The sequence below is a fragment of the Idiotropiscis lumnitzeri genome, chromosome 1 (assembly GCF_059441095.1).
Source record: "Idiotropiscis lumnitzeri isolate Australia: NSW breed Sydney's pygmy pipehorse chromosome 1, RoL_Ilum_1.0, whole genome shotgun sequence".
Classification (NCBI taxonomy): Eukaryota; Metazoa; Chordata; class Actinopteri; order Syngnathiformes; family Syngnathidae; genus Idiotropiscis; species Idiotropiscis lumnitzeri.
Window position 1 is genome coordinate 22208525 of NC_142391.1, and position 26301 is coordinate 22234825.

At 41.2% G+C, this 26301-nt stretch overlaps 6 protein-coding genes across 11 annotated transcripts in view; 5 read left to right on the forward strand and 1 right to left on the reverse strand.

The window, feature by feature from the left end:
• LOC148343740 (protein FAM163B) overlaps window positions 1–10421 on the reverse strand; it is a 35718-nt gene extending 25297 nt beyond the window's left edge. The window contains exons 1-2 of the mRNA XM_088289504.1: window positions 10231–10421; window positions 8888–8992 (exon numbers count right to left, since the gene is read on the reverse strand). The gene's annotated coding sequence lies outside the window, so the exon portion shown is untranslated. The remainder of the gene's footprint in view (window positions 1–8887; window positions 8993–10230) is intronic.
• On the forward strand, window positions 462–3257 carry LOC148343744 (natterin-4-like). Its single transcript, XM_088289061.1, has 2 exons — window positions 462–641; window positions 2106–3257. The coding sequence occupies exons 1-2, from the start codon at window positions 563–565 to the stop codon at window positions 3173–3175; spliced, it is 1149 nt and encodes a 382-aa protein (XP_088145187.1). The 5' UTR covers window positions 462–562; the 3' UTR covers window positions 3176–3257.
• Window positions 5495–8751, forward strand: LOC148343745 (natterin-3-like). The gene is made up of 2 exons (XM_088289072.1): window positions 5495–5629; window positions 6741–8751. The coding sequence occupies exons 1-2, from the start codon at window positions 5557–5559 to the stop codon at window positions 7814–7816; spliced, it is 1149 nt and encodes a 382-aa protein (XP_088145198.1). The 5' UTR covers window positions 5495–5556; the 3' UTR covers window positions 7817–8751.
• LOC148343746 (natterin-3-like) lies at window positions 8413–13394 on the forward strand. 6 transcript variants are annotated; one of them, XM_088288936.1, is made up of 5 exons: window positions 8413–8530; window positions 8904–8985; window positions 11047–11137; window positions 11614–12275; window positions 12899–13394. In XM_088288936.1, exons 3-5 carry the CDS (start codon window positions 11047–11049, stop codon window positions 13331–13333), a joined length of 1188 nt encoding a protein of 395 aa, XP_088145062.1. In that variant the 5' UTR covers window positions 8413–8530; window positions 8904–8985; the 3' UTR covers window positions 13334–13394. The 6 variants fall into 6 exon arrangements, with proteins under 6 accessions (XP_088145062.1, XP_088145068.1, XP_088145054.1 ...); XM_088288942.1 differs by having other exon boundaries at window positions 8417–8515; XM_088288928.1 differs by lacking the exon at window positions 8413–8530 and adding an exon at window positions 8612–8634.
• A 1999-nt stretch (window positions 13395–15393) lies between these two features.
• Window positions 15394–18834, forward strand: LOC148343747 (natterin-3-like). The gene is made up of 4 exons (XM_088289078.1): window positions 15394–15561; window positions 15817–15901; window positions 16252–16670; window positions 18125–18834. The coding sequence occupies exons 2-4, from the start codon at window positions 15817–15819 to the stop codon at window positions 18764–18766; spliced, it is 1146 nt and encodes a 381-aa protein (XP_088145204.1). The 5' UTR covers window positions 15394–15561; the 3' UTR covers window positions 18767–18834.
• Window positions 18835–19339: 505 nt separating this feature from the next.
• On the forward strand, window positions 19340–23843 carry ptrh1 (peptidyl-tRNA hydrolase 1 homolog). Its single transcript, XM_088289383.1, has 5 exons — window positions 19340–19871; window positions 22004–22217; window positions 22295–22394; window positions 23228–23273; window positions 23351–23843. Exons 1-5 carry the CDS (start codon window positions 19686–19688, stop codon window positions 23594–23596), a joined length of 792 nt encoding a protein of 263 aa, XP_088145509.1. The 5' UTR covers window positions 19340–19685; the 3' UTR covers window positions 23597–23843.
• Window positions 23844–26301: the final 2458 nt, after the last annotated feature.

Sequence of the window (26301 nt, forward strand, 5' to 3'; positions counted from 1 at the left end):
CGCCAGGGCACATCGAGCTAAGCAAGCTTTCAGACTTTCACACCAAGCAGCAATTTAGAATTCTCATCCATCCATTTTTCATCAACCATTTTCATCCATCCATCAAACAATTCAAGTGTCCATCCATTATTTCATCCATCAATCCAACCATCCACCCTCCGATAAATGAACAATTTCACCAGCATTCCTTTAGCACAAACTGAGTTCTTGATTCCTCTCAGGGAATGGCGCCACACACAGGCGTGTCGCGTGTCCTGCATTGTTTGAGTGGTTACTAGTGACTGAGGACAAGTTCGGGTTCAAGTCCTGATAGATGTCATTAATGTGTGACTACCCTCTGCCTGGTACCCTTTGACAAGCGAATCCTGAAATCCATCCAAGATTGATCTTGCAACTTTATTTGCATTGGTCAATGTTTTATACGGAGGAGGAGGTATTGTCAAAGTACAGCTGTTGAGAGGACTATAAATTTATTTCTGCTCCCCACCACTACAGAGCAGTGCCTTTTGGACTGGGTTTGGACATCTGGTTCTGGTTTTCTGTGTTGTGTCTCTAGTGCCCAATGAATCCGTCGGTGGTCCTGCTGCTGCTGGTCCTGCTGGCTTTGGCCTCGGACCAAGGTTCAGGCAGCAAACAGAACCGTAAGTAACAATGATGACGCCCATGGTTGTTTTTCTTTATCTTTTTGGTGGTCCTGGAGTAAGGGTTTGGGTTTTGGGTTCGGCGCAGATGTAGTGATAGGATTAAGGGGTTGAAATTGGTTGACAATTAACGATAGAAGTAGCAGTGCTAGAGCAAGGGTGGGTAATTGAATTTGAAAAAAGCTCATATGAGAAACTGGAACACTTGCCGAGGGCCGAACCAACATGCTAATCTCAACTACGTCTATATATATATATATATATATATATGTATATATAGTGCTTATAGTGATTCATTTTTTTCAATTAATTAATCACAAAAAAATTCCAGTATTATTTGCGATTAATCACATTTTTCAATTACTATTTTTTGCAAAGCTTGTAACAGATATTTACTTGAATAATAGCTTGGAATTGATGCAAAATGATGCAAAAAAAGTATATTTAATTCAAAGACTCTTCTAACAGCTTTCGTTGATTCTTAAATATGCTCTAAATGGAGACATCTTTACAGGCATTTTTCTTTGAAACATTTCTCAAAACTGCCCACAAGCGCCACACTCCAGCAGGGTTAGTTTGCAAGGCCCAGTGGTCACTTGAACACGATGTTTTGTTCTGAGACGTGCTAAAGATGTACAGTTAATATGGCACAACATTGGCAAAGTATGTAAATTATTTTTGAAGTAAATCAAACTGAGTTAACTGAGTTAAAATATTTAACTGAGTTAAATTTGGATTAATCACCTGAGTTAATGCTTTAATTTTGACATCCCTAATATATATATATATATATATATATATATATATATATATATATATATATATATATATATATATACATATATATATATATATATAGTTAGCGCCATTTCACAAATGTTTCTATTTTTATGGATAATAATTGCAAATATTTGTTTTTTGCCATTTGTATGTTTGTGAGAAGAAATTATACATTTCTTTGTCTTTTGTAATTATTTAGATTTTGTGGAGTGACATGTGTCAACGTTAGAGGGCGCAATTCTTTATTTACTGTAATGCACGAAGAAGAAAGTGTTATTTGGTCGAAGAAGAAACAAAGACCGTGCATCGACCATAAGTGTTTGTTCACGCGTAAAAAAGTTGTTTTTCTTTGCCATTTCATGAAGAGGTTGAACAACGAAAATAAGAAGAAACTAAAGGAATCTAAAATAACCTCTACATATACATATATATATATATATATATATATATATATATATATATATATATATATATATCCCTCGAGGGAGCCGACATATCACTAGTGGCACCCAGACTACACTTGTACAATAACTGAGTGACAGGGTGAGGCTGAATGTCTTTGTTGTTAAGCCTTTGTCAGGGGTTTGGGTAAGCATTAATCATTTGGTAAACTTGAAGTATTGGCATGTTTGGTTGTTGTCTTCTCCAACTGTCTTTTGTGCTTTCCCCCCGCTTCCTGTGTAGTACCGCTGATGGCCCGGATGGAGGTAGTTCCTCAACTGTCTGATTTCCGGGAACAACCTTGGATAGTGCGCACAACAGCAGTAAGAACGTCATCCGGAGATTTAGAAATTGAGGGAACCAACCTGAAGTGGCAGCAGTGGACGGGCTATCTCCCGGAAAACGCTGTGTTATTTAACAACGGATACACAAGCACCCGCGATTACATCTGCAAGAACGAGTGCGATTCAGGCTTCCACAGACCCAGCGAAAGCCCGTTCTGCGTCTTTTCCACCAATGGCGGAACAGTGCTGACCGACAACTTTTACCTGCTAGTCAACACAGCGAACTTTGAGATCCTGCAGTGGGAGGAGGGGGCCTACGGGTCTGTGGCGTGGAACGCGGTCAAGAACTGCAAGGACGTTGACAAATACGTTGGAAAGAATGCATACGGTCTCGGCAAGGTGCATGTGAGCCATAGAGTCTTTTATTTGCCCTGGGGACAATATGAATACATCTACAAAAAAGATTACCAGTTCTTGACCATTAATGAAGATGTTCTGGAGGACCACATATTGGACATGCAATACCTCACTGATGGAATCGGCGTAGTGAAGCAGCCCCCAGAGATGATGCAGAATTACAGTGTCAAGAACGAAGACTGCCTGGAAGCCACAGTCAAAAACACCATCAGCTCGAGCAACAAGGTGGAGCACAGGTGGGAGCACACCTTCAATGTCAATATTGCAGGCAGCACCGTCATCACCACCAAGATCCCCTTGCTGGCCGAGGGAGCCATTCGTTTTAGCATCGAGACCAACATTGCTGTTACCAGGGGGACCACCTACAGCGAGACCATCGAACATTCGATCTTATTAAGCACAGAGGTGCCGCCCAACAGCTTCTGTGGAGTACACATGGTAGGCACGAAGTACGGAGCTGATATCCCGTACACGGCACGCCTCAAACGCACTTACGCCAACGGTGAGACCAAGTGGACCACCATCAAGGGGACCTACAAAAGTGTCCAGATCAGTGAGGTCAGCGCCATTGTAGACCGCTGTGAACCCATTCCGCATGTCAAGCCTTGCTGAAAACACACACTTGTTCGGACTCTGATGAAGGTCCTTGTTAGAAGAAGAATAAAAGTGACGTACACAAGTCTGTACAAATCAATGACCCTGTGTCTTCATTGAACAAAACCCAAACATTTCTGTACATACAACAAAAATAATTGTCTCTTTCTGTAAACATTAAAGACAGTTTGGACGTTAATAAAGCAGACCTGAACATCGAAGTATATTCTGTCATTACTAGATCTAACATCTGTTTCCCTAACGGTAAAAAAATATATATTTAGTCAAACTTCATATTTCTGCAGTGGTGGGCCGAGCATTTCACACCTGGGCCTTCAGTAAAGTCGAAATTAGTCCGACTTGAACAAACAAGTCTCACATTACCATCATCTATGACACCACAGTCGGACAAATAATATACAGAAAGACACTTACAAACTACTGAGTGAATGTTGGGCAACCTAGCTTCTCTTGAAAAGTCCGACTTGAAAATGGTCTCGCAAGTGTATCTACAATTAAATCCACACTTTTCCTTCTTTCGGCTATTGTGGTTTAAAAAAAAAAAATCAAGAATATATTTTCGATTTTCAAACGGTCGCCAATTAAGACTTTCGGGTGTGTTGAGTCCGCATCGCGCTGCCCCCTCAGGAGTGAGCATCCAATCACAACACGCGTTCATCACCTTCAACACAAGGCCTGCAAGAAGGCCTTACTGTCATCAACCTGTGATCTGATCGGCTATTGCAACTGTCTATCAACGGTAAAAGCCCCCTTGAGACACAGAACAGACGATTGTATCTGAAGGCCTCGGACGAATAGTGCGTGCTACTGGTATTATGAAATCTGCCTGGCAACACCCGCTAGCTGAATTCTGATTGGATTAAAAACTCTCACCTAAAAATACAACACTCGGATATAATATGACATCAATGTAAAGAATATGATCATGATTTCTTGATTATGTTAGGCCAGCAGAGAAGGCCTTGACCGCCGACCACTACTTCTCTAAACGTCACTCAAGTTGATCTCCGCTAAAACTAAATGTGTCTATCTTGTGAGCAACATTGTTTACATAAACTGACAATGCATAAGAGACAGTTTGGTCTTCAATAATACCAGCATACATAGTTTTGTCAAAATCAAAGACCATTCCGTCATTGATAAACTGACATACAAATTTCTGTAAACATCAATGGCAATCTTGTGTTTTTAAGAACCCCACAGGAATGTCTGTCACCAAACAATGTTTGGTGTTTAATGAAGGAAATATATGACTGGCATTTCTGTAAACATCCAATAATTCTCCAATGAAACTCGTGTAGGAGTTTCTATAAATCAAAGACGCAGTGTTTCTGTAAACGTCAAGACAATTCCATTTTCCCGTGAATGTGTTTTATTAAAGCCAAGCATTCACTCTCCCTCTTAACACTCATTGCCATTGACGGATATAGAAGTCAGAAAGTGTATTCTTTACACCTGGGCTGGTTGTGAATGAGTTAACTCATGCGATGTAACTGTATGCTCCATCCATTTTCATCCATATATCCTTTCACTGACCACCCATGAACGTTCAGTTCATCTTTCCACCCGGAAAAATAAATTGTTTCGTCTCCATTCTCCTTAAGACCGTGCCCAACGGGAGTGTCCAAAACAACGGTGGATATGATTTCAGAACACTACTCGATCAGTAAGTACTTTTCCTCAAATACACGCGGCTTCTGTCTCTTGAGCGCAGGGAGTCTTCTAGGCAGCTTTGATCATCCAGCAATCCATTCATCAAGCAAATCAACTATACATCCATCACTAATCTATTCATCATGCATTCTTTTATTCATCATTATCGACACCATCAATCATGACATGCAATATTCCAGCATCCTTTTATCGATCCGTCATCTGTCCATTTTTATCTTTTGATCCATTCTTCTTTAGCAACCAAGTATCCATTCATTTGTTTTTTTGCATTCTTCCATCCATAATTAATCAGTTTATTCATCCATCCACCCATCCATCCTGTGACATATCAAACAAAGAAGTCAGTCCACTCAAGCAATCTCAGTTCTCGATTCCTCTCAGGCAATGGCGCCACACTCAGGCTTGCCGCGTGTACTGTATCGAGCGGTTCCTAGTGGCTAAAGCCAAGTTCTGGTTCAAGTCCTGATCCACGTGATTAATGTGTGATCGCCCTCTCTGTCGTACCCTTTGGACAAGATAATCCTGAAACCCATCCAAGATTGGTCTTGGCACTTTATTGGCACCTGTCAATGTTTTATACAGAGGAGGGCATGTTGAGAAGAGTACATATTCAAATCTGCTGCCCACCGCTTCAGAGCAGAGCCTATTGGACAAGATTTGGAGATCTGGTTGTGGTCTTCTGTGTGTTGTGTCTCTGGTGCCTCATGAATCCATCATTGATACTGCTACTGCTGGACCTGCAGGCTCTGGCCCGAGCTTCAGGCAGCGAACAGCCCCGTAAGTGACACCTATGACTCCCATGTTGGCTTTTCTTTGATTGATATCTTTATGGCGGTTTTGTCGTAAGGGTTTGGGTTAAGGCAGTCCTAGAGAAGCGCATTCCAACTTGTTTTAGAAGTTACTGTCTTCCTACAGACGTGATTCAAACGATCAGCACATCAGCAAGCTCCGCAAAAGCCTGATAACGATCCTAATCATTTGAATGAGGTGTGTTGGAAGAGTCAAACTTCTAAAACAAACAAGACTGTGGCTCTCTAGCAATGGGGTTACCTACCCCCGGGTTGAGGTTAGGCGTAGCTTTTGTGATAGGATTAAGCGTTAGGGTTCGGGTTGGAATTAGAGATAGTAGTAGTGTTAGAGCAAGGGTGAGAGATTACATTTAGCTTGTACTAGTGCTCTAATGTGTGCACACAAAAGAAGACAACTTTCAATATAAAAGTACTCATATTTACGTTTAACTGCGACTTCATGGTCACTGGGATTGTGTCACTCTCAAGAGATTGTAGGCGGCCTGGATGTGGCCTCCAGGCTGTACTTTGCCCGGGTCAGGATTTAAGGGTTTAAATACGGGTTAAAGTTGTACCTAAATAAATATTTGGGAAAAAAAAACAAATCAGGCAACCGTATTCAACAATTCTAGCAATATGCACAGTTTGACCATTGAATTCAGTGTTTCTTTGCATACCACTAGAGCAGGGTAGGGCTTCCAAGTTCTTTGAGAGCCATATCGGCCTGTTTTGCATCTCACCCTGCTGCAAGACATCCGATTCAAATGATCTGCTAATCAGCAAGCGCTGAAGGAGCCAGATAATGATCCTGATCATTTGAATCAGGTGTGTTGCAGCAGGGAGAAATGGAAATCCGGCAGGAAGGATATGGTTCTCGAGGTACTGCAGTTCCCTAGCCCTGCACTAGAGGGAGTCTGTAGACCACCAGTGGTTCACATACTACACTGGGTGAGTGGGTTAGGTTGCGTGTCTGGGTTGTTTGGGCTCTGGTTAGGGTTTCGGTCAGCAAGTGTTTTTTTTTAAGTTCATGTATTGTCGTGCTTGGCTGTCTGGGTTCTTCTCCAACTGTGCTTTGTGTGTTTCCCCTGCTTTCTGCACAGAAGTGGTGATGGACACGGATCTGATTGATGTAGTTCCCCAACTGACAGGTGCCGGGTCACCTCATCTGATGCGTGGTCACACCCCAGGAGCAGCGTCATCTGAAGATTTTGATTTTGAGGGGACCAACTTGGAGTGGCAAAAGTGGAAGGGTCGTCTCCCCAATGGAGCTGTGTCTATTTACAACAGCTACACAAAACGCTACGACTACATCTGCAAGCACCGGTGCGATTCAGGCTACTATAGCCCCAGCGAAGGAGACTTCTGTGTCTATTCCTACAGTGGCAAAGCGTTGCAAACTGACGACTTTTCCTTGCTGGTCAACAAAGACAACTTTGAGATTCTGCAGTGGCAGGATGGCGCCTACGGTTCGGTGGCATGGAACGCAGTCAAGAACTGTAACAACAGCGACAAATACGTTGGAAAGAATGCATATGGTCTCGGCAAGGTGCATGTGAGCCAGCGAGTCTTTTATTTGCCCTGGGGACAATATGAATACATCTACCCCAAAGACTACCAGTTCTTGACTATCAACGAAGAAGTTACGCTGGACCACTTGATGGATGTGCACTACCACACCGACCGCATCAACGTGGTGGAGCAGCCCCCAGAGATGATGCAGAATGACAGTGTCAAGAACGAAGACTGCCTGGAATCCATAGTCACAGACACGATCAGCACGAGCAACATGGTGGAGCACAGGTGGGAGCACACCTTCAGTCTCTCCCTTGCTGCTAGAACCACCATCACGACTGGGATCCCCTTTCTGACCGAGGGAGGCATTAGCTTCGGTGTGGAGACCAACGTCGCGATTACCATGGGGACCACCTACACAGAGACCACCAAGCACAAACTCAAGTTGACGACAAAGGTGCCGCCCAACAGCTTGTGCAGAGTCCACATGGTCGGCAAGAAGTACAGAGCTGATATCCCGTACACAGCGCGCCTCAAACGCACTTACGCTAACGGGGCAACCAAGTGGACCACTGTCACGGGCACCTATAGCAGTGCCCAGATCAGTGAGGTCAACGCCATTGTAGACCACTGTGAACCCCTGACAGATGCCAAGCCTTGCTGAAACACACATTTATTTGGACTCTATTGAAGTTTCTTGTGGAAGAATAATAAAACTGACTTACACATGTCTGCATAATTCAAAGAATCTTGTGTTCTTCATTGAACAAAACGTCAGCATTTCTTTAAACATCAAGGAAGTTTTTTCTCTGAGGAATAGAGACTTTGTACAAAGACTATTCTGTCATCAATATTAACTACAGCCCACCAATGCACATTCTGCATTTCTGTAAAGATCAGACAATGTTGTCTTACGAGTTTCTGTAAACATCAAGACAGTTCTGTCTTGATTAAAGCAAACGCATCTGTTCCTTCAATTAAACTGATGTTCAGATATTTGTAAACATCAAAGACAAATGTGTCCTCAATAAGGTTTTATATAGTGCACATTCCATCCACACGAGGGACTCAAAAGTGTTTTGATCCATTGAAGAAATTGAAAAAAAAAAAAATGTGAAGTCACATACAAAAATGATGAGCTGATGCTTCAGGAGACAGACGGGCTGCACTTTGTCCCGATGACTCAGATATATTTATCTATCTTGTTGTCTTTTCATGTCAATGATCCTCCATCTTATCCCACATTTGTGTGTGAGATAACAGCAGCAGTGAGAACATTTCCTCAACGAGTCATCCTTCTATCACGCAAGAAGATTTCGGGTGATGCGAACGATTAGAGAGGGTGTACCTAATGAAGTGACACGTATGTGTGACCCAAGTGATATTGTCCGCCCGCTCTTCTGCTTGCTCACTAAATTTTGTGTTGCATGCACATTACATGTGTGTGAAGTTACATGTTGTTGGCTAATTTTGTCTTACAGGGTGAGCGATGTGTATTTTGTTATTGTATGTTGCATATCTGTTATGTCGTGTGTTACTTCATATGCTGCATGTCTGTAAAAATGTACATGTGCATTAAATTGTATGTAGTGTGTGGCATTGAGTGTTGTCTCGGCATGTTGTTAGGTTGTTACGCGTCTGTGAATTTATTTGTGTTGACAGGTGTGTTACATTGTGTGTTGTGTGGTAAGGGCATGGTTTACGATTGTGTGTTGCGTGACACGCGTTGTGTTACCTGTGTTGGTTTTAAGGAAGGTGTGCCTTTTTGGTTGCGGCATATAAAAATCAGGCGTGGACAGAAGAGGAGTCAGTTGGGAGGAGCGCAGAGTCAGGGTGAGTCCTGTTTCATCAATCAGACCGGTGCCATCATTAATGGATCATCATCATGAGAATAATCAGCATGTTGATTATGATAATAATGCCTCAAACATTAATTGATTGTTATGAGAATAACATTTCCATGTTAAAATGACTTGAGTTCTTTCTGACTTATAAAGCACTTTTTATAACTGCTTTTGTTGAATTCTGAACAGAAATACGCTAAACCTTTGCTGCATGTGCTAACTAAAATCATTAGCTGAGAAAAGTGCACCTCTTTGCGCCTATCTGCATATTTTGTTGCACAAATGGCTTGCTCCTTTCTTTGTTTGTACGACTAGTGCCACTTTTGCCCAATAAAAGCACAATTCATCTTATTGGTCATAAACAATTGTGCAACACTGGTAACACTACTAGGCTTCATGAAAAGATCACTTACACTACATGTCAATAATGAGGAAAAATTGTGCACTAGTTGACATCTACATACAACGAGTGAAGCGCAAGATGTTAACTAGTAAAAAAATTCATAAGAATAGGGCTGGGCGATATGAAGAATATTTCACGATATAAGTCTTTCATATTGGTTGACGCCAATATATTTTGTATTTTTTTGTCTTTGTTTTTACTATTGAACACATGCAAAAAAGGTTGAATTTAGGTAATTTTATTTTAACATATCATTATGGTCCTGTGAAAAACAGGAATGGCCTTTTTTTTTTTTTTTTAAATATTTATGTTTATTGGGTTTCTGCAGTAGAAGTCCCATGAATGTTAAATAAAAAAAAAAAGAAAACTTGTACTTATGTGTTTGTTACAGGACAGCAAGAATATAATACTTTATTTGAAGACTTGAGGAAGTCAATGGAAGAAATATAAATAATAATTGAAATACTTTTCAAACAATGTGCCTAGGGCTGGGCGATATGGCTGGAATATGTATTTCATATCAGTCAATGTTGACAATTCTTGATTTATTTATTTTTTTTATTTCACTTTTTTTACCTATAACTGTTTTGTGTACATTCTAATGTAGTGTAATGTGCAGTTTCACCTCCACCAGTGCATTGGAAATGCTTTTTTGCATTCGCTGCTACCCCAAAACAATCTTGCTGTTTGCTTTGGTGTTGCTACACTACATTAGCCTTCATTTAATGTTCAGACGATGAAAATGAAGTAAATCTCTCTTGCAGTGCATGCACTAGCGTTGACAAACTACTTTATCATTTTATTGCCACAGTCAACTCAGATTTGACTTGCCTGATTTTAACTTTGACTGCGATGCCGAGGGTCGGACATGGCTAACGCTGGCGCTAGCATGTCATGGAACAAAGCCACGTAGGCATCCGGAGGTGTTTAATCAGGTCAAAATGCTTCATCTCTTCTTATTCTACGACTGGTCATTTATTTGAACCAAGTTCCGCCACTCTCTCGTTACGTTTATGACTCACGCCCACGGAGTTGGTTTAGCAGCTTCTTCTTCGTTGGTTTGGATCTTTCAAATTCAGTGGACAAACTAGTCAAACTACTTCTTTTTTTCCAAACGTAATTATTTATTTTATTTAATATGTGTTGACAAATTTCATGTAGTTACAACCAAATGTCAGGTACAAATAGACAAAAACAATACAATTTAATTAAAAATGTAAAAACATACAACAAGTGGCATCGTTAGAAGTTATATAAAAAAACAAAAGAAACAAGCTTATGTTAAGTCCAGACAACAGAATATTATCTTCAAACAAAATCAGTCAGGACTTCTTCTCGCTTTTAAGATTTTTACAAAGAGACAAAGCTCATTATTCCAGTGAATAGTAAAGCACGATTTAGGCACACAAGTAACTTGTAGCTGGTGAGGCATAAACTGCACTAATATGTTTGTGACAAAAAAAAGGAAAAGAAGAGCAAGATGTTATCGAGTTGAATTCTTTAATGTCCTGCGAAGTACAAGCAGCACACAGTTGGATTGTGCACAGTTTTACTTCACTAGTAACATGTAATTATCATACTAGTATTAATATAATCCAGCTCTGAATACAACGCATGAAGATGCTGACAGTGTTGTTTGACGACCAGATGAGGGCGCTGTTGTTGCTGTGCCTGCTCGTGGGTGTGGCCTGTGCTCGCGTGCATGACGTCATCCAGAGGAGCGCCCAGCGCAGGAAAGGTGAACAAACGCCTGTGTTACATCCTGTGTTTTACTATATCCAAACATATATATGTGTGCGTGTGTATTAGTATAGATCAGTGCTTCTCAATTATTTTATATTATTCCCCCCTAGCAGGAAGAAATCAATTCGCGCCCCCACCCCCCCACCTACTCTCCACTGCAACTATAAATTATTATTATTATTATTTTTTTTATAAAGCATTTTTGTTGCAAAACAAACCTGCACCGTAGAGTTAATACTCGCTGTGCACAATGAGAGCGCTACTGCCTACTACTGGAGTGGATGTGCAATTACACTTTATTGTAATATGGCGGGGAAAGAAGCATGTTCCCCAAGGTCACTCAGCATCGCACCGTGCCCCCCGAGGGGCGCCCCACTATTTGAAAAGCACTGTCTCCCCTATTTGAGAAGCACTGGTAGAGATAGAGAGACAGATAGAGTCTCTTCACAACCCCTTCACTTTTGCCGGCAGCGTCCCTTCTCAACCCACAGCTAGAGGGCGTCGTTCCCGATCGGGCTCTGGCTCCAGCCCCACCCGTGTCTCCGGCCGTGACTGCCGACCTGCTGCAGCGGGAGGCCCTGCCATCCGACTTCCTATTCGGCGACAACGTCAATCTGGAGTGGCGGGCATGGAACGGCTCACTGCCTGATGGCGCTGTGGCCATCTACAACGGATACACGGAGCGCACCGACTACGTATGCATGTATAAGTGCGAGGCGGGTTTCTACAATGCCGCTCTGGGGCCTTACTGCCGCTACCCCTACGGGGACGCCGAGTACTACGCCCCCGAGTTCCACGTCCTGGCCAACAGGGACAATTTTGAGTTCCTGGAATGGAAGGAAGGCTCATACGGTTCTGTGCCGCAGCACTCGGTGCGGACATGCCTTGGCGTTGGCATCTTCGTGGGCAGGAACAAGTATGGCCTGGGCAAGGTGGTGCCGCAGTTCGAGGCCTTCTTCCTACCGTGGGAAGGCGACGAGTACTGGTACAAGAAGTACCAGGTGTTGACCATCAACCGGGACGCGTACACGCAGCACATCTCTCACGTCCGCTACGACCTGGATCACGTGGCTATCTTCCAGTACCCACCCGAGACCATGCAGATCTCCGCCGTTTCCAACAATGATTGCCAGGTAGGGAATTGCAAACAACAAACTGGGAAGTGACCAAATTGAAAGTTGGTACAAATGTTCCCCATCTGAAATTGACAGCAAAGTTTCTGGATGAGGACTTATCTCTTTGCTGGAATGTAATAGTTACTGCAAATAATTTCCATTCATTGCCATGAAAGCCACAAATTCCCATGGAACGTTCCGACGTGGCAGATTAACTCTCGCTGGGATTTTACAGAAATATTTTCATCACATCTGCTTGAATGTGCGAGACCTTTCCATTAAATTACCCTCAATTCCCTTTCGTTTGGACGGAAACTTTCCAATTTGGATTACGTTCTTAACGTTCGAAACATTTCTGAAAATTTACTGAAAATCCAGTTTGTCATAGTGAACGGTTCCAAAAAAAATCATAATTTTTCAATTAATTACTATAAAATGCTCAGGGATTCCAATCTTACAATTCCAATTTGTCAAACTGTGTTTCAAAATTCCGCAGCTCAACTTCCTACAATAATTCAAGAAAAATAAATCTCCTTGCTTATTTATAGGGAGCATCCATTTTGGGGAGCAGTACTTGGACAATTCTCTGTGTGAAATTTCCCATCAGCTTCCAGTGACGTGACTTTCAATTTCCCCGGCAGGCAGTGAGCAAGACGGTCACCATCTCTAAGACCAGCAAGAAGGAGACCACGTGGAACATCGGCCGGGCCACCATGCTGGGCATCACCGGCAGCATCACAGCCAAGATCCCCCTCATCGGCTCGGGCGGTCTGGAGCTAAGCGGCGAGAAGACGCTGCAGTTCTCCCGTGGGACCACCCTGGTGGAGGCCATCTCCCACTCGGTGTCGGTGGAGCTGACGGTGCCGCCCAACCACTCGTGCCGCGTGCGAATGGAGGGCCGCAAGGTGAAGGCCGACGTCCCGTACACGGCCCGCCTCAGCCGCACGTACCGCAACGGAGACACCCAGTGGACGTCCGTGTCGGGCACCTACGACGGCATCCAGATCGGAGAGGTGCGCGCTGTGGTGGACCGGTGCCAGCCCGTGGAGGATGCACAGCCCTGCCCGTCACCGTGACGACTGTGATGTCATTCTGTGTCGCCAGCTAATCATTTGCAATAAAGATTGGACAAAACTGGTCGCTTCCTTGAGTCTGCCTTCGAAGGTAGGGTTTCAAGCAGTGGTTAAGGGTTCAGAAGGTCGTATCTCGAGTCAGGGTTTGGGGTCAAACAAGGGTTTGAAATTAGGCTTACACATTTCAAAGTTATGTTTTCAAGCCTGGGTAAGAGTTGGGGTTTGAATTTAAGGCTTCGCAGTGGGCTGCAAATAAGGGTTTGTTAGAAACCAAAAACACTTGAGTTATAAACATTTGGGAGTTAAAATTAAGATGTCAAATTAGGGCTTGAAGCTTGGAGTTAGGTTTCAAGACAAGCTGGAGGTTTCTAAATAAGGATTTGATTTAAGGTTAGATTTTAAAGTTAAGGTTTCCCATCAGGGTTTGAAGTTAGAAAGTAGAGTTAGGGTTTTAAGTCCGGGTTTGGATTTCAGAAAGGTTTAGGTTTTGAAATTAGGCTATAAAATCGCGGTTAGGTTTCAAAGTTAAGATTTCAAGTCTTGCTTAGGGTTTAAGATTAAGGCATCAAATAAGAGCAATAAATTAGGGTTTTTATGTCAGAAAGTTGCTTTCCGGTTTCAAGTTGGGGTTTCGAGCCTCCTCGCTTAGGATGACAAACCCTGGTTGGGAGTTAAAGTTAAGTTATAAGGACTACAGTTTCAAGTTAAGGTTTTACATGAGGCTTTCAAGTCAGGATTAGGGTTTCAAGTTAAGTCTTCAAACTAGCGTTTCAAATTTGGTGTGGGCTTGAAATTAGAAAGTAGGGTTCCAAGCCAAGGGCGGGGTTCTCAAATTAAGTCAGGGTTTCAAAAGACTGCGATATGGTTTCAAGCCAGGGTTGGGCTTTCAGGTCAAGTTTTCGAAATTTGGGTTTCAAGCTTGGGTTTGAATTTCAAGGCTAAGGTTTCAAATTAAGTTTCTAATGCAGGGTGTGGAATCTGGCTTTGAAGGCTGCATGGGTTAAAGTTTCAAACGAGGGTCAGGTTTGAAGGTAAACTGCATGTAAATCGTAAATGTGATGAGTAAGCGTTTTTTTTAATTTTTTTTTTATTCTTTCAAATCAAAATATTAAATCAACTCAACTCCACTTCATCAGTCAACTTTACTCACGGACAAACTGAGAAATTTAAGATTGCGCTATTATCAATACTACAATACTACAAAGCATACAAGTCATCATTTCAATTAAACACATATATTTTACGGCCAGTCATAAAATAAAAAAATAAATAAGGTGACTGAAGGTTGATGGGAAAAGTCGCAGGACAAGAAGTCATAAAAATGTCACAGAATAAATTGTAAAAAAAATGGACATAAAAGTAGTATATAGTTAAATAAGTATCTCACAAGTAAAACAAAGAAAAATAGCTCAAATAATGCACTTAAAAAACTATAAATTGTACCAGTTGTATAAACAAAAGTATTAAAATGAAAATAAGGCAAGTTGGAATTATAATTACAAGGATTCAAATAAATCCATCAACATAAATAAAATATTACGAGCACCTTTTTCAATATTTTAAAATGAATGACCTTGAGACAAAGGTCGGCCCGCTTGTCACCTTTTGTGTCAAGGTCACGCCAAGGCCTTCTTAGCTTCTTATCGCTTGTGATTAAATAACAATGTTGACAATCTTATCTGTTTTCACAGCGTAAGTAAATCTTGCAGTGTTATCTGTTGCACCCGTCCGAAAGTCAACGGAAGGATTACAAATGGTGATCTTGCGTGGCGCTATCTTGGTGTCACGTTGGACGCCGTCCTGGCATCTGTGCGCTTAACCAGCCACCCAAAATGCAGTCATTCTAATTTCAAACCCGAACGATATGTTCATTAAAAAAGAGACTGAATGAGGGTCAGACGATGAAAGTAGGGTGTCAAACTAGGATCAGGATTTCAAAGTAGGGTTTCAAACTGGCGTTAGGGTTTGGAACAAGGGTTAGATTTTCAAAGTCGGGTTTCCAATTTGGGTTAGTGTTTTCTTTATTGGGTTTCACACCAGGGTTAGGGTTTTAAACAAGGCTTCCGAAGTCAGTCAATTGTGAGATGTGTTGAGACCTTAAAGTGCAGGGAGAAGCTGGCGGTGTCTTGTCTCCTTTATTGGGGTCGAAGGTCAGCTCAGAGACGTTAAAACGGCTTTCGCTTGCGCCAAACGTCGAGACCAGCGCGGCAGACGAGCAACGCGTCAACGAGGTAAAGCGCCACAGCAAACACCCCAAAAAAAAATAAAACGTGATTTAAAAAAAAAAAAAAGGTTCCGGCTTTGTACAAGGTTTGGCTCGACTTTGCTGCCCTCTGGAGAGTCACGAGAGAACTGCATGCCGTATTTTTTGGGAGGGATGTTTATTTTAATATAACTTTATTTTGCAAATATATTTAATTTTCCAAAGACTACATTTTTTAAATTTTGATTACATACTGTCTGACCACTTGAATATTTTATTGCAGATGAGGACGTGTCTTGTTGCTGTGGTGTCCGTGCTTCTGCTGGGGCTCTGCAGCCCAACGCTGCAGTCGGACCCCCGCCAGCCCAGTGAGTCCCACCAAGACAGACCAAAAAATACATAATATTCTGCATTTTTTTTTAACGGGAAAAAAGTGCAACTTTAATCCCGAAAAAATGTATTTCACGAAACAAAAACCTATGTCAAAAAGTACTCAGAACATTATTTTCTTTTTTGGACGAATGAACTTAAAATGTACTTTTTTTCTTCACGTTTTTTTCGCCAGAACTTTTTCTCGAAAAATACAAAGAGAAAAAAAAAAGACAAATACAACTCAGTAGAAAAAAAATGCAGAAACTACAAAATAATCTTGGGAACATTTTTTCAAAATTGTAACTTTGAAAAGCTCTTGTGTTTCTGTGTGTCTGTGTGTGAGAAGAAGCGTGGCTGGGGGAGGTGGTACCACCCCTGGAAGCAGCCCGTGACCCCGCCCCACGAGGCCCTGGCTCCTCCCCCTCCTCCTCGGCAGATTTCGTCGAGCACGCCAACCTCAGGTGGGTGCCCTGGGACGGCTCCCTTCCCGACGGGGCGGTGGCCATCTTCAACGGCTACACGCAGCGCACCGACTACGTGTGCAAGGTAAACTGCGAGGCGGGATTCGTCACGCGTGACGTCTGCCGCTACCCGTATGCCGACAAGGAGTACACGTCGACCGTCTTCGACGTGCTGGTCAACGTGGACCGCTTCGAGTTCCTTGAGTGGGCGGAGGACTCGTACGGCTCGGTGCCCTCGCACGCCATCAGGACGTGCCGAGATATCGACATCTTTGTGGGCAAGAACAAGTACGGCCTCGGCAAGGTGGGCACGCGACGCTCGCAAACATGCACTTTGTGGGATTTTTTTCTTGATAAAAACAAAAAAATGCAACAGTTCATCACATTAGTACGCGAAACTTATCAAGTTAGAATTGATTTTTTTTCTACGTTATAACATATCACATTTGAACGGGAAATTTATTACATTAGAAGGTGAAATGCATACCATTAAAACATTAAAATGTGAAATTAGGTCAATAAAGGAAAGTTAAAAATCGAAGTTTATCAACTCAAAGTGGGAAATTGATCACATTAAAACAATACATTTGTCACATGACGTGAAGCTTAAAATGTAAAACGTGGATTTGATTTTTACATTATAACATTAACGTTTATTATTTGATTAAAAAACACATTTTTGTCAAAATATAATGTGAAGCTTTATTAGTTGTTAAAGCGTGAAATTTTTCACATTACAATAAAAAACAAGTTAAAATGTTAAAAATCTGTCACGTCAAAACATGAACCCGATCACAGTTCATCACATTATAACATGAAACTTATCAAGTTAGAACAGATTTTTTTTTTTTTTTTTTACGTTATGACATAAGACCTACCACATTTGCACGGGAAATAAATAACATTATACAATTAAAATTATCACATTAAAATATGAAACTTATTACGTTATAATGAGAAATTATGCTAAAACATGAAATTTCTCAGCTCAAAATGGGAAATTGATCACATTAAAAATTTTATTTATCACATGACGTGAAACTTTTAATTAGGACGTGAATTTTTTTAAGTTCCATAATTTTAGGCAATAACGTTAAAGTTTATTATTATATTAGAAAGTACATTTATTGCGACATAATGTGAAATTTTATTGGTTATTGGAATGTGACATTTTTTTCCATTATTACGTGAAACATGTTAAAATGTGAAGTATGTCATGTAAAAACATGAACCCTATCAAGTTATTCTGCGGAATTTATCATACGAAACTTGAATCTTACCACCTTAAAATGTGAAATTTATCTCTTTATAACGTGAAGGCTATGAAGTTAGAATGTGCATTTTTTTGAAAGTTCGCAAAGGTTAAAATTGATCACGTTATAACATGAAATTGATTATATTAGAATGTGACATTATTCGCATTATAACATGAAACATTAAAATCACATTAAAACATGAAACCTATCACGTTATAACGTGAATCTTATCACAAAACATGAAACTTATCACATTATAAGAAGAAATTTAACGTCACAATTCATCAAATTATCGAGAGAAATTTTGCTGGTTAAAACGGGAAATTTATCGAGTAATAACGTGATACTTGAGGTTTTTTTTCCCTTATTTCTGTAGCATCAATACGCTAACGCAACTAAAAAGCGCAACAATTTAAGAGAAAAATCTTGATAAGATTGCATTTTTCTTAGAAAAAAAATCCCATTTGAGTCTCTTAAAGCATGCCAACTTGATTGTGTGAAGGTGGTGAGCCAGCACGAGGCCTTCTTCCTTCCATGGGAGGGTGACGAGTACTGGTACAAGCACTACCAGGTCCTGCGGGTCAACCCCGACGTGTACAGCCAGCACATATCGCACGTGGAGTACGCCGTGGACCAGATGGAACTCTTCCACCACCCACCCGAGACCCTGCAGCTGGCCAAAGTCACCAACTTGGAGTGTCACGCCGTGCGCAAGACCGTGACGCTGGTCAAGACCAGCACCAGTGAGAAGACCTGGGACACCGGCCGGGAGACCCGCAACGGCTCTGTATCCACCATGAAAGCCAAGGTGCCCATCCTGGGGCCCGGCAACGTGGACTTCACCGAGGAGCAGACGGTCACCTTCTCCGAGGGTACCAGCCTGCTGGAGGCGGTGAGCCACTCGGTCAGCGTGGAGCTCCTGGTCCCGCCCAACTTCTGGTGCGGCGTCAGGATGGACGGACGCAAGATGAGAGCTGACATCCCCTTCAAGGCGCGGCTCAGTCGCACCAACCACAACGGAGACACGCACTGGACCTCCATCACGGGGACGTACGACGGTATCAGCGTGGGCGAGATCAACGCTGTGGTGGAGCGATGCCAGCCAGTGGCCGACGCCGTCCCATGCCGGCTCACACAAGACTGAAAATTGTAACGTCTTGTAAAGATTTCCTTTTTTTTTCGTGAAGAAATAAAATCTTTTCATAAATATAACGCTTGTGTTTGGAAATGCAGATTTTTTTTCCTTATAGTATTTTATTTTATTCCTGTGAAATTGGGGACAGCCAGTTTTATTTAGTTATATAATTTTTATACAATATTTATAGGATTAGCCATAGGGTAAATGCCAAGAGGAAACAGATATCGCGATATTCAATTATTAGCAATCAAAGTGTAACATTTGTAAAATACAATCATTTACAACAAATTATATTGTTTAACTGTATAGTGTCCTGAAACTATTATTACATAGTAGTTTTTCTTACCCAAACAGATTTGTTATAATATAGCTAAATTAGCCAACAACAACAAAAAACTTAGATCTCACAGAATACAACCCATTTGTTCACAAAAGGGCTACTTAGTTTAAGAAAATGATGCTTCACCATTAAAACATTGTTTGTCCCGCAAAACGCTATATTCGGCCCAAGGTTATCCGTATTTTGCTTCTTCAAGGTGGAAATGTGTTTGTTTTGTATTGGGTGTTGTAGTTGTCAGGTCGTCACGCCAGGTGTCGCTGTGTGCTAGGAGAAGGAAAGCAGGCTTGTCGTTTCTTGACGAAGAAGACAAATACGTAAACACAAAACGAGACTTTTCGGAAATACGTAATGTAAATCGAGATTTTATACATTTTATACAAATATCTTTCTCTAGCTATATGTTGTATTCGCCTCTTAGTTGTTCGAATATTGTTTGTTGGTAAGTTTAATAGGATTTGCCAGCAAGGCATACCATGCCAACCGGCTGATGCTAACCGGACTCGCAGTGAAAGCTGTCACACTGTGTACCAAAAATATGTTTTTGCCAACGTTCACCGTCTTTTATTACACTTTGTCATTGGCCGAATGTTAAAGCGCTTTCTCGTTGGTATATTTACGTGCCTTTGTTGCACTTTACGCCCACCACGCCGCTACTTTCTTACCATGCAACGTTTTTTGACGAGAATTGTTAGCCGGCTTTGGCTGTCCGAGCCGGTCGTGACGGCCATGAGCTCCGAGACACAAGTGCACACACAAGGTCGACGAAGGATGGTAAGTCTGGATATGTGTCCTTGAATGCATCTTGTGTCGACTTTACAATGTCACCAAAACACTGCTTGGGTTGAAATTATTCGCAAAAGCATGCATTAATCTCTGTCTCGACTTTAGTCAGAAAGAATATTCGCTCGAATAGTTGCCTTTTACATATTGACCTGCGCGTTCATTCTCACCTAAACGCTATAAAACATAAATGAAGACGTATTCGTACAAAGTAGAAGCTACTTTTCAATTCGGCATAAAATACACAATGTCACGTGGTTGAAATGGCACTTTACCTTGTTTCCAGTGTGGATCCTGGACAGTTGAAAAGTGCCGAAAGATTAATGTAAACTCTTAAGTACAATATAATAAGAACTGGTTCGATAATAAGTAATATTAATCGTATTCATTCAAGGAAACATGTAATTTTGGCATTTCTGAGAAGACCATATAGAAGAAGGTAATAACTCTTTGTACCCCCAAAATAGATGACCAAATTTGCATTAAATTCTTTACACACAAAAAAATCTGATAACTTTTTTCTCATACTATGACTTGATTCTTAAAAAAACCTACTGTGTACTAATAAAGGAATAACTTGATTACAAAAAACTTTTACTATATATAGTTGCACGCTTTCCCGAGAATGACTTTACTTTGTGATTTTTAAAAAAAAATGTTTTTTATCTATTGTAAAGTTACTAGTTTTTTGTATTACATTTATTTCATATTTAAGATTACTGCTTTTTCTCCTAAAGATCAAACATTATGCTTTCAAAGTAGAACTACTCTTGAAATATTATGGCTTTTTGGAAAATATTTCTAATACGTTTTACCTCAGATTTTTTTTTTGATGGGATAAGAAATATGTATATATACATTTTTAACGTGTATGCCGAAGATGTCCTGTGTAAGCAAAATATCTGGATGTTAGATGAGAAATTAGGACGTTTTAGAAAAACAAAAAGTAAAGATAATGTCAATAAATCTAAAGAAGTTGGGTGGAGAATAACATTTTGTTCTATTCACCAAATGATACGACTTCTTTTACCCCGCTAAATTCCACAAAGAGACACACAACAACAACGTACAATGGACACAATGGTGCCTGCATTGGCATGGGTGCCAGGAGCGGACATCTCTGGTTGCTTCTGGAAGGACGCCTTGCCTTGCGTCATTTCGGTCCTTACGGAACGTGAAGAAAAAGCAAAAGATCATGAGCGGGGAACACAGTGGCATAGTTGAAACACAGTCTAGTCACAAGTTTTCCCCTACTTCCCTTAGCTGAAATAAAAACAAATTACCCCAATTTTTTGTCTTTCTTGAAAACTTAGGTTTTTATTCTGGACTAAATAGAACTTGATTTTTGCATAATTCTTTTTCAGATTTATTGCAAATGAAAACTTGTTCTCGATTGCCTTACCTGGATAAATAAATTTAATTAAAAAAAAGGAGATACAGTACATTTAACGTTTAACGTATCCCTTTAAGATTTGTTTTCCTTTAAAAATGACTGTTGATATTTTTACACTCCACAGAAAATACAGTTTTCTCGCTCTCTCTCTACTGTAAAATGAATGACATTTTCTCATCATACTTTGAAAAAATGACTTTGTCCCTCAAATTATATTTTTTTCCTTTCAACTTCATTCTTGGAAAAAATACAGTTTACTGTATTCTTCACTTTTTAATTTTAAAGAAAGAATTGTTCCCATAATATAATTATGAATCATTGTTGTACATATAACTATACTCATTAAAAAGTTATTATATAATTATTATATTATATCTAATATATATACAATTAAACGTAATCACACTTTTCATAATTTCTTATTTATACTTACATAATTATCAATTATCAAATGAAGATGACTTTATTCGCATTTTTCGAAGGAACCCCCCCCAAAAAAAACACTTGCTAATAATATTCCATCCCCTCAAAATATTTATATATTTTTAACATTTTGTCCCAGTTTTAGATTCTAGATTTGAAAGAGAATGTTCCAAAAAACCAAACCAAAACACACTATTACTTATCCCGCCCCTCAAAACATGACTTATTTTCCCCAATTGATTACAACCTTTTTTCCAATTTATTGTGGGCTGTGTGAGGATTCTCCTTTTTTTTGTGTCCGCTTGAGGTGGTGGGCCTGGGTAACCCGGGCATGGAGGACACCCGGCACAGCGTGGGCATGGTGGTGGTGGGCGCCCTGGCTGCCCGGCTGGGCCTTAGCGAGCGTTGGCGCCGCGACAGGCAGTTGTGCGGAGAGGTGTTGGTGGCGGACGCGCGTCACCTAGTGCTGCTGCGACCACGAGTGCTAATGAATGTCAATGGTGTGGCGGTGGCCAAAGCGGGTAAAATAAATAAATAAATAAAACACCATGATCGATCACAGTGTGAGCGGACTGTAACGTGATCCCCTTCTGTTTAGCCGGCAAGTACGGCGTCCAGCCTGAAGACATCCTGCTGGTCCACGATGAGCTGGACAAACCTTTAGGAAAGGTCGCAATCAAACATGGGGGAAGCGCCAGGTTGGTACCGAAAAGATGCTTTCATGCAGCATGAAACGCTTCCTCAAATTACAATTTGACTACAAAAGTCAAAAAGTGGCATAAAATGCACTGAACGTCCTAAGTGGCTTATGGTTAGCCATATGACAACCAGCCATGAACCTGAGTTCCACAAGTCCACGTCTCTCACCAGGGCTGGCCTGTCAAAGCCACACATATCCAAAGTCACATACTTTTGTTCGGAAAGCAAAGGACCACCATCGTGTATGGTGGTGGTGGCGGTATACAAAATACAAAATCAATTGTGATCCTATTACTGGAAGAATCTGCAGTAATATTTGGTGTTCTAAGCCATAACCTTTTCCTAAAATAAAAAAAATGTTAAATTAAGACTTGATTAAAAAAATAGATTTTGTCCATGTAAATTTTTCTACTTTTTCCTTGAAAATACAACTTTTTTGTCATTACAACTTGATTATAAAAATACTTCTACCATGCAGTGACTAGTTTTTTTTTAATATGGCAATAAAAAAAATCCTATTTCGCAAGACCACTATTTTTTCCTCCCACCTACTCTCAAAAAATGCTATTCACATAATACTGCCCACAAAACGTAGCAAATTTTTTTCCTGAAAAAAATGATCTTCTGTGATATTTTGGTAATGTGTTGTCATAGCCATTAATATTTAAACTGTTTGCAACAAAAGTGAGCACACCCCCAAGTGAAAATGTCTAAATTGAAAAATGAACCTGTGTGAAAAAGTATTCAGTATTGCTGGGATTTAGTATCTATTTTGTGGGATCTGTGTATGAAAAGCTGATTGGTTCTTTCTTTCCCCCACCATTCCCGCCAGAGGCCACAACGGCGTCCGGTCCTGCATGGACTGCCTTCGCACAGACGTGAGTACATATTTTGTGGCTGGTTGCTCCAAATTACCCTCTCACTGCGTCCCATTCTTTCCATTCTCCGCCTTCAGGTGATGCCCAGGCTACGGGTGGGCATCGGGCGCCCGGGGGGAAAGACTTCGGTGGAGCGCCACGTCCTAAGCCGCTTCGGTGCTGATGAGCGGAAAGTTCTGGACTCTGTTCTGGTGCAGAGTGTTGAAATTCTGATGGCTCAGCTTGGAGACGTTGATGAAGAAAGATGCTCTTCCCCCTCCTCACCTGCAGGGGGCAGACAAGCCAAAGCAGCCAGCCTAGAACATTTGCAGCCACGGACATAGCATATGGCGACTGGCTATTTAGCATCCAAAGCTAACGTAGCAGCACCATTTCCTTATAAAAAGACACAAGATACAAATGAAAGTCTTTTGTTGTCTTGACATCAACGACTATCATGACAGAACAATTGCCTCTGCATTTTGTTCACGCATCAAGCAACAGGAAGTGGCAAGCTAGGTTTGAGGTTTGTTCTATATGCTGGCTAACAGTTAGCATTCAATGCTAATTCAGTGGGTTGTTGTTTTCAATAAACAAAAAAGTCATCTTTTGTGCATTTTTCATCCATTAACTTCTGAAATTCAAAGGTATTTGGTTCATTAAATGATCGGCGAATAAACATCAAGATCACTGGTCAACAGCAAATTGGAATTACAGATGGCTTGAACGGAGTTTTGACATGATTTCTAAAACATTCTTTTTTTTCTATCACATCAGATTTTTTACTTGTTTTCATTTTTGAGTTGGGCCTACAAAAGCTTGCACAATAAGAATTTTACCATCTGTTGTCAATTATAGCTATGCTGTTTCAGAAAGAAAATTCTTCCTGTTGCTGGAACTCACCGTTAATTCATAAATATTAAATAAAAACCTAAAGATATTTAATCAGTGAAAAAAATTCATCTAAAGCAAGTTACTTAGTGCAAAAAACAATCATATTACAAATTGGCCCAGTTTGAGGTAGAGCATAATTTTCCTTTTTTTCCCCCTTTTCCTTTTAACCATTAATGCAAATACAACGAAACTTACAAACAGGCGCACTTTTGTTCGATTGGTGACGTCACAATGACGACAGCATGATGCTGTCCAACAAGTGTTGTGCCTTTAAGAGGGTCGAACCTCCCAGCCCCCAAAATCTGATTCATCACTTCTCCCCTCACACCACAATGACTATTTATCAGCCTCATGGCGTGTGCGCGTGCGTGGGATAGAAACGTGAGTACCGTGCACGGAGTGGCACTACTCACGAGCAGTGCCCGAGTCGTGGCGGCTTACCTCGTTGCAAGTGGTCGTGGTCGGTGTCGGGAGAACCATCTTGAAGGACCGACATGCAGCGGAGACTCGAGCCCGCTTGAGGGCTGCGGACTGCGTGGACGAACAGGTGCATCGCGTCGGCATTGCCCGGAACGCTTTTTTTTTTTCCCCTTTCCGTTTTTTTTTTAATTGGAATGAGTCAAGTGGACTTTCTGCATGTGCTTCCCGTCCTGTGGGCTCTCGCGGCTGATTGTCCAAACGCAATTCTCGTGGAAATGTTTCCAAAGCCAACGCGAGAATTGTGCGTGGACATCTGTTGCTGGCCGCTCGTGCACGACCGCCCCCGCCCTTGCTCTTTTGCACGGCCACGTGCACGTGTCACGCTTATCCATTCATATTCACTTTTTGCATGCTTATAAAGCAGAAAAAAACAAATCAAATGCATTTTGTCTTTTAAGTTTGTAACTTGTTGTTGGACTAAAATAACAGATGGGTGAGTAAAATTGTTGGAGCCAACATCTATTTTTCCCCCCTTGGGGATTAAATATTAGCATAATTCTTGAGGAATGTATCATTTTCATCCCTTTGAGAGAGTCCGGGGAGCAATTTAGGACGTGCCATTGAAAAAAAAACAAAAACGGTGCATTTCTTTCACTAAGAATATTATTTTGGGACTATGAGCTGGAAAATGATTTGTGTCGTTTTAGATGAAGTGAAGAAAGCGTTTTTGTTTGTACAAAACAGCAACCAAGCTCACCTTTTTTCGATGGTTGACGAACATAAAAACCGCGTGTGTGTTGGAGGGGGTAACAGAGGACGGGGCGCAAACTAGGTGTTACTGAACGCATCATCTCATCCACATCATCTACATGACCGCATGGGTACTACACAAACATGATGCAACACATCTTCTTAGCCTTTCAAGAGTTTGAGAATTACACAGTCACTACAAAAGCACACAACAGCATAACAACCGTATTTTGTTACATGCACCAAAGTTGTATTTTTCCTCATTTCCTCTGGTGTGGGCGAACATTATTAGTGTATTTATTAGCACACAACAGTTAGCTGTCGAACTGTGATTAGCATTATGTGGTGGGAAGTGAGCAGCTCATCAATCAAAAGTGTTGGGTCAAGCCAAGATGCTTTTGTCCTTCACCACCCATCTGATGACCACGCAAAAGCCAAAGTCAAATTGACCTTGCTCCCGAGACCCCCCCAACATCAGTGGGTCATGCCCGGTTCCCCTTCAAACACTCCCACCCTTTTGTTCTCCTGTTGCCGTGGAGACTGACCAAAGTAATCCCTCAAAACCGAGAAATAGATTATGTCACTGTAAAATCACAATTGAACAAAATGACTGGCCTCTTCTGTGTGTTCGGGCGTTTTTGCGCGTACTCATGATAAACATACCAACTAAATTTCATGCTTTGAAGTGAAACTAGCTTTCGTGCATTTTTTTTCCAAAGAAATTGCAGGTGGCAAGATCCCTGCATTGACCTTAAAACGGTCCATTCAAACCAAAATGGCTGGCTCGCGTTGCATTTCTGGTCATTATGATACTTTTTTGTGTCCTCATGATAAGACATGCCGACCAAAGCTCATGTTGCTAAGACAAATGAGATTCAGGGGGTGAATTGTTCAAGATTCTACAAAATGATAACTTCAATCAAAAGGACAGGCTTCCTATTTCTTATGAGGTATAGCTTCCTTTTTTTTCCATAGATCTACTCAT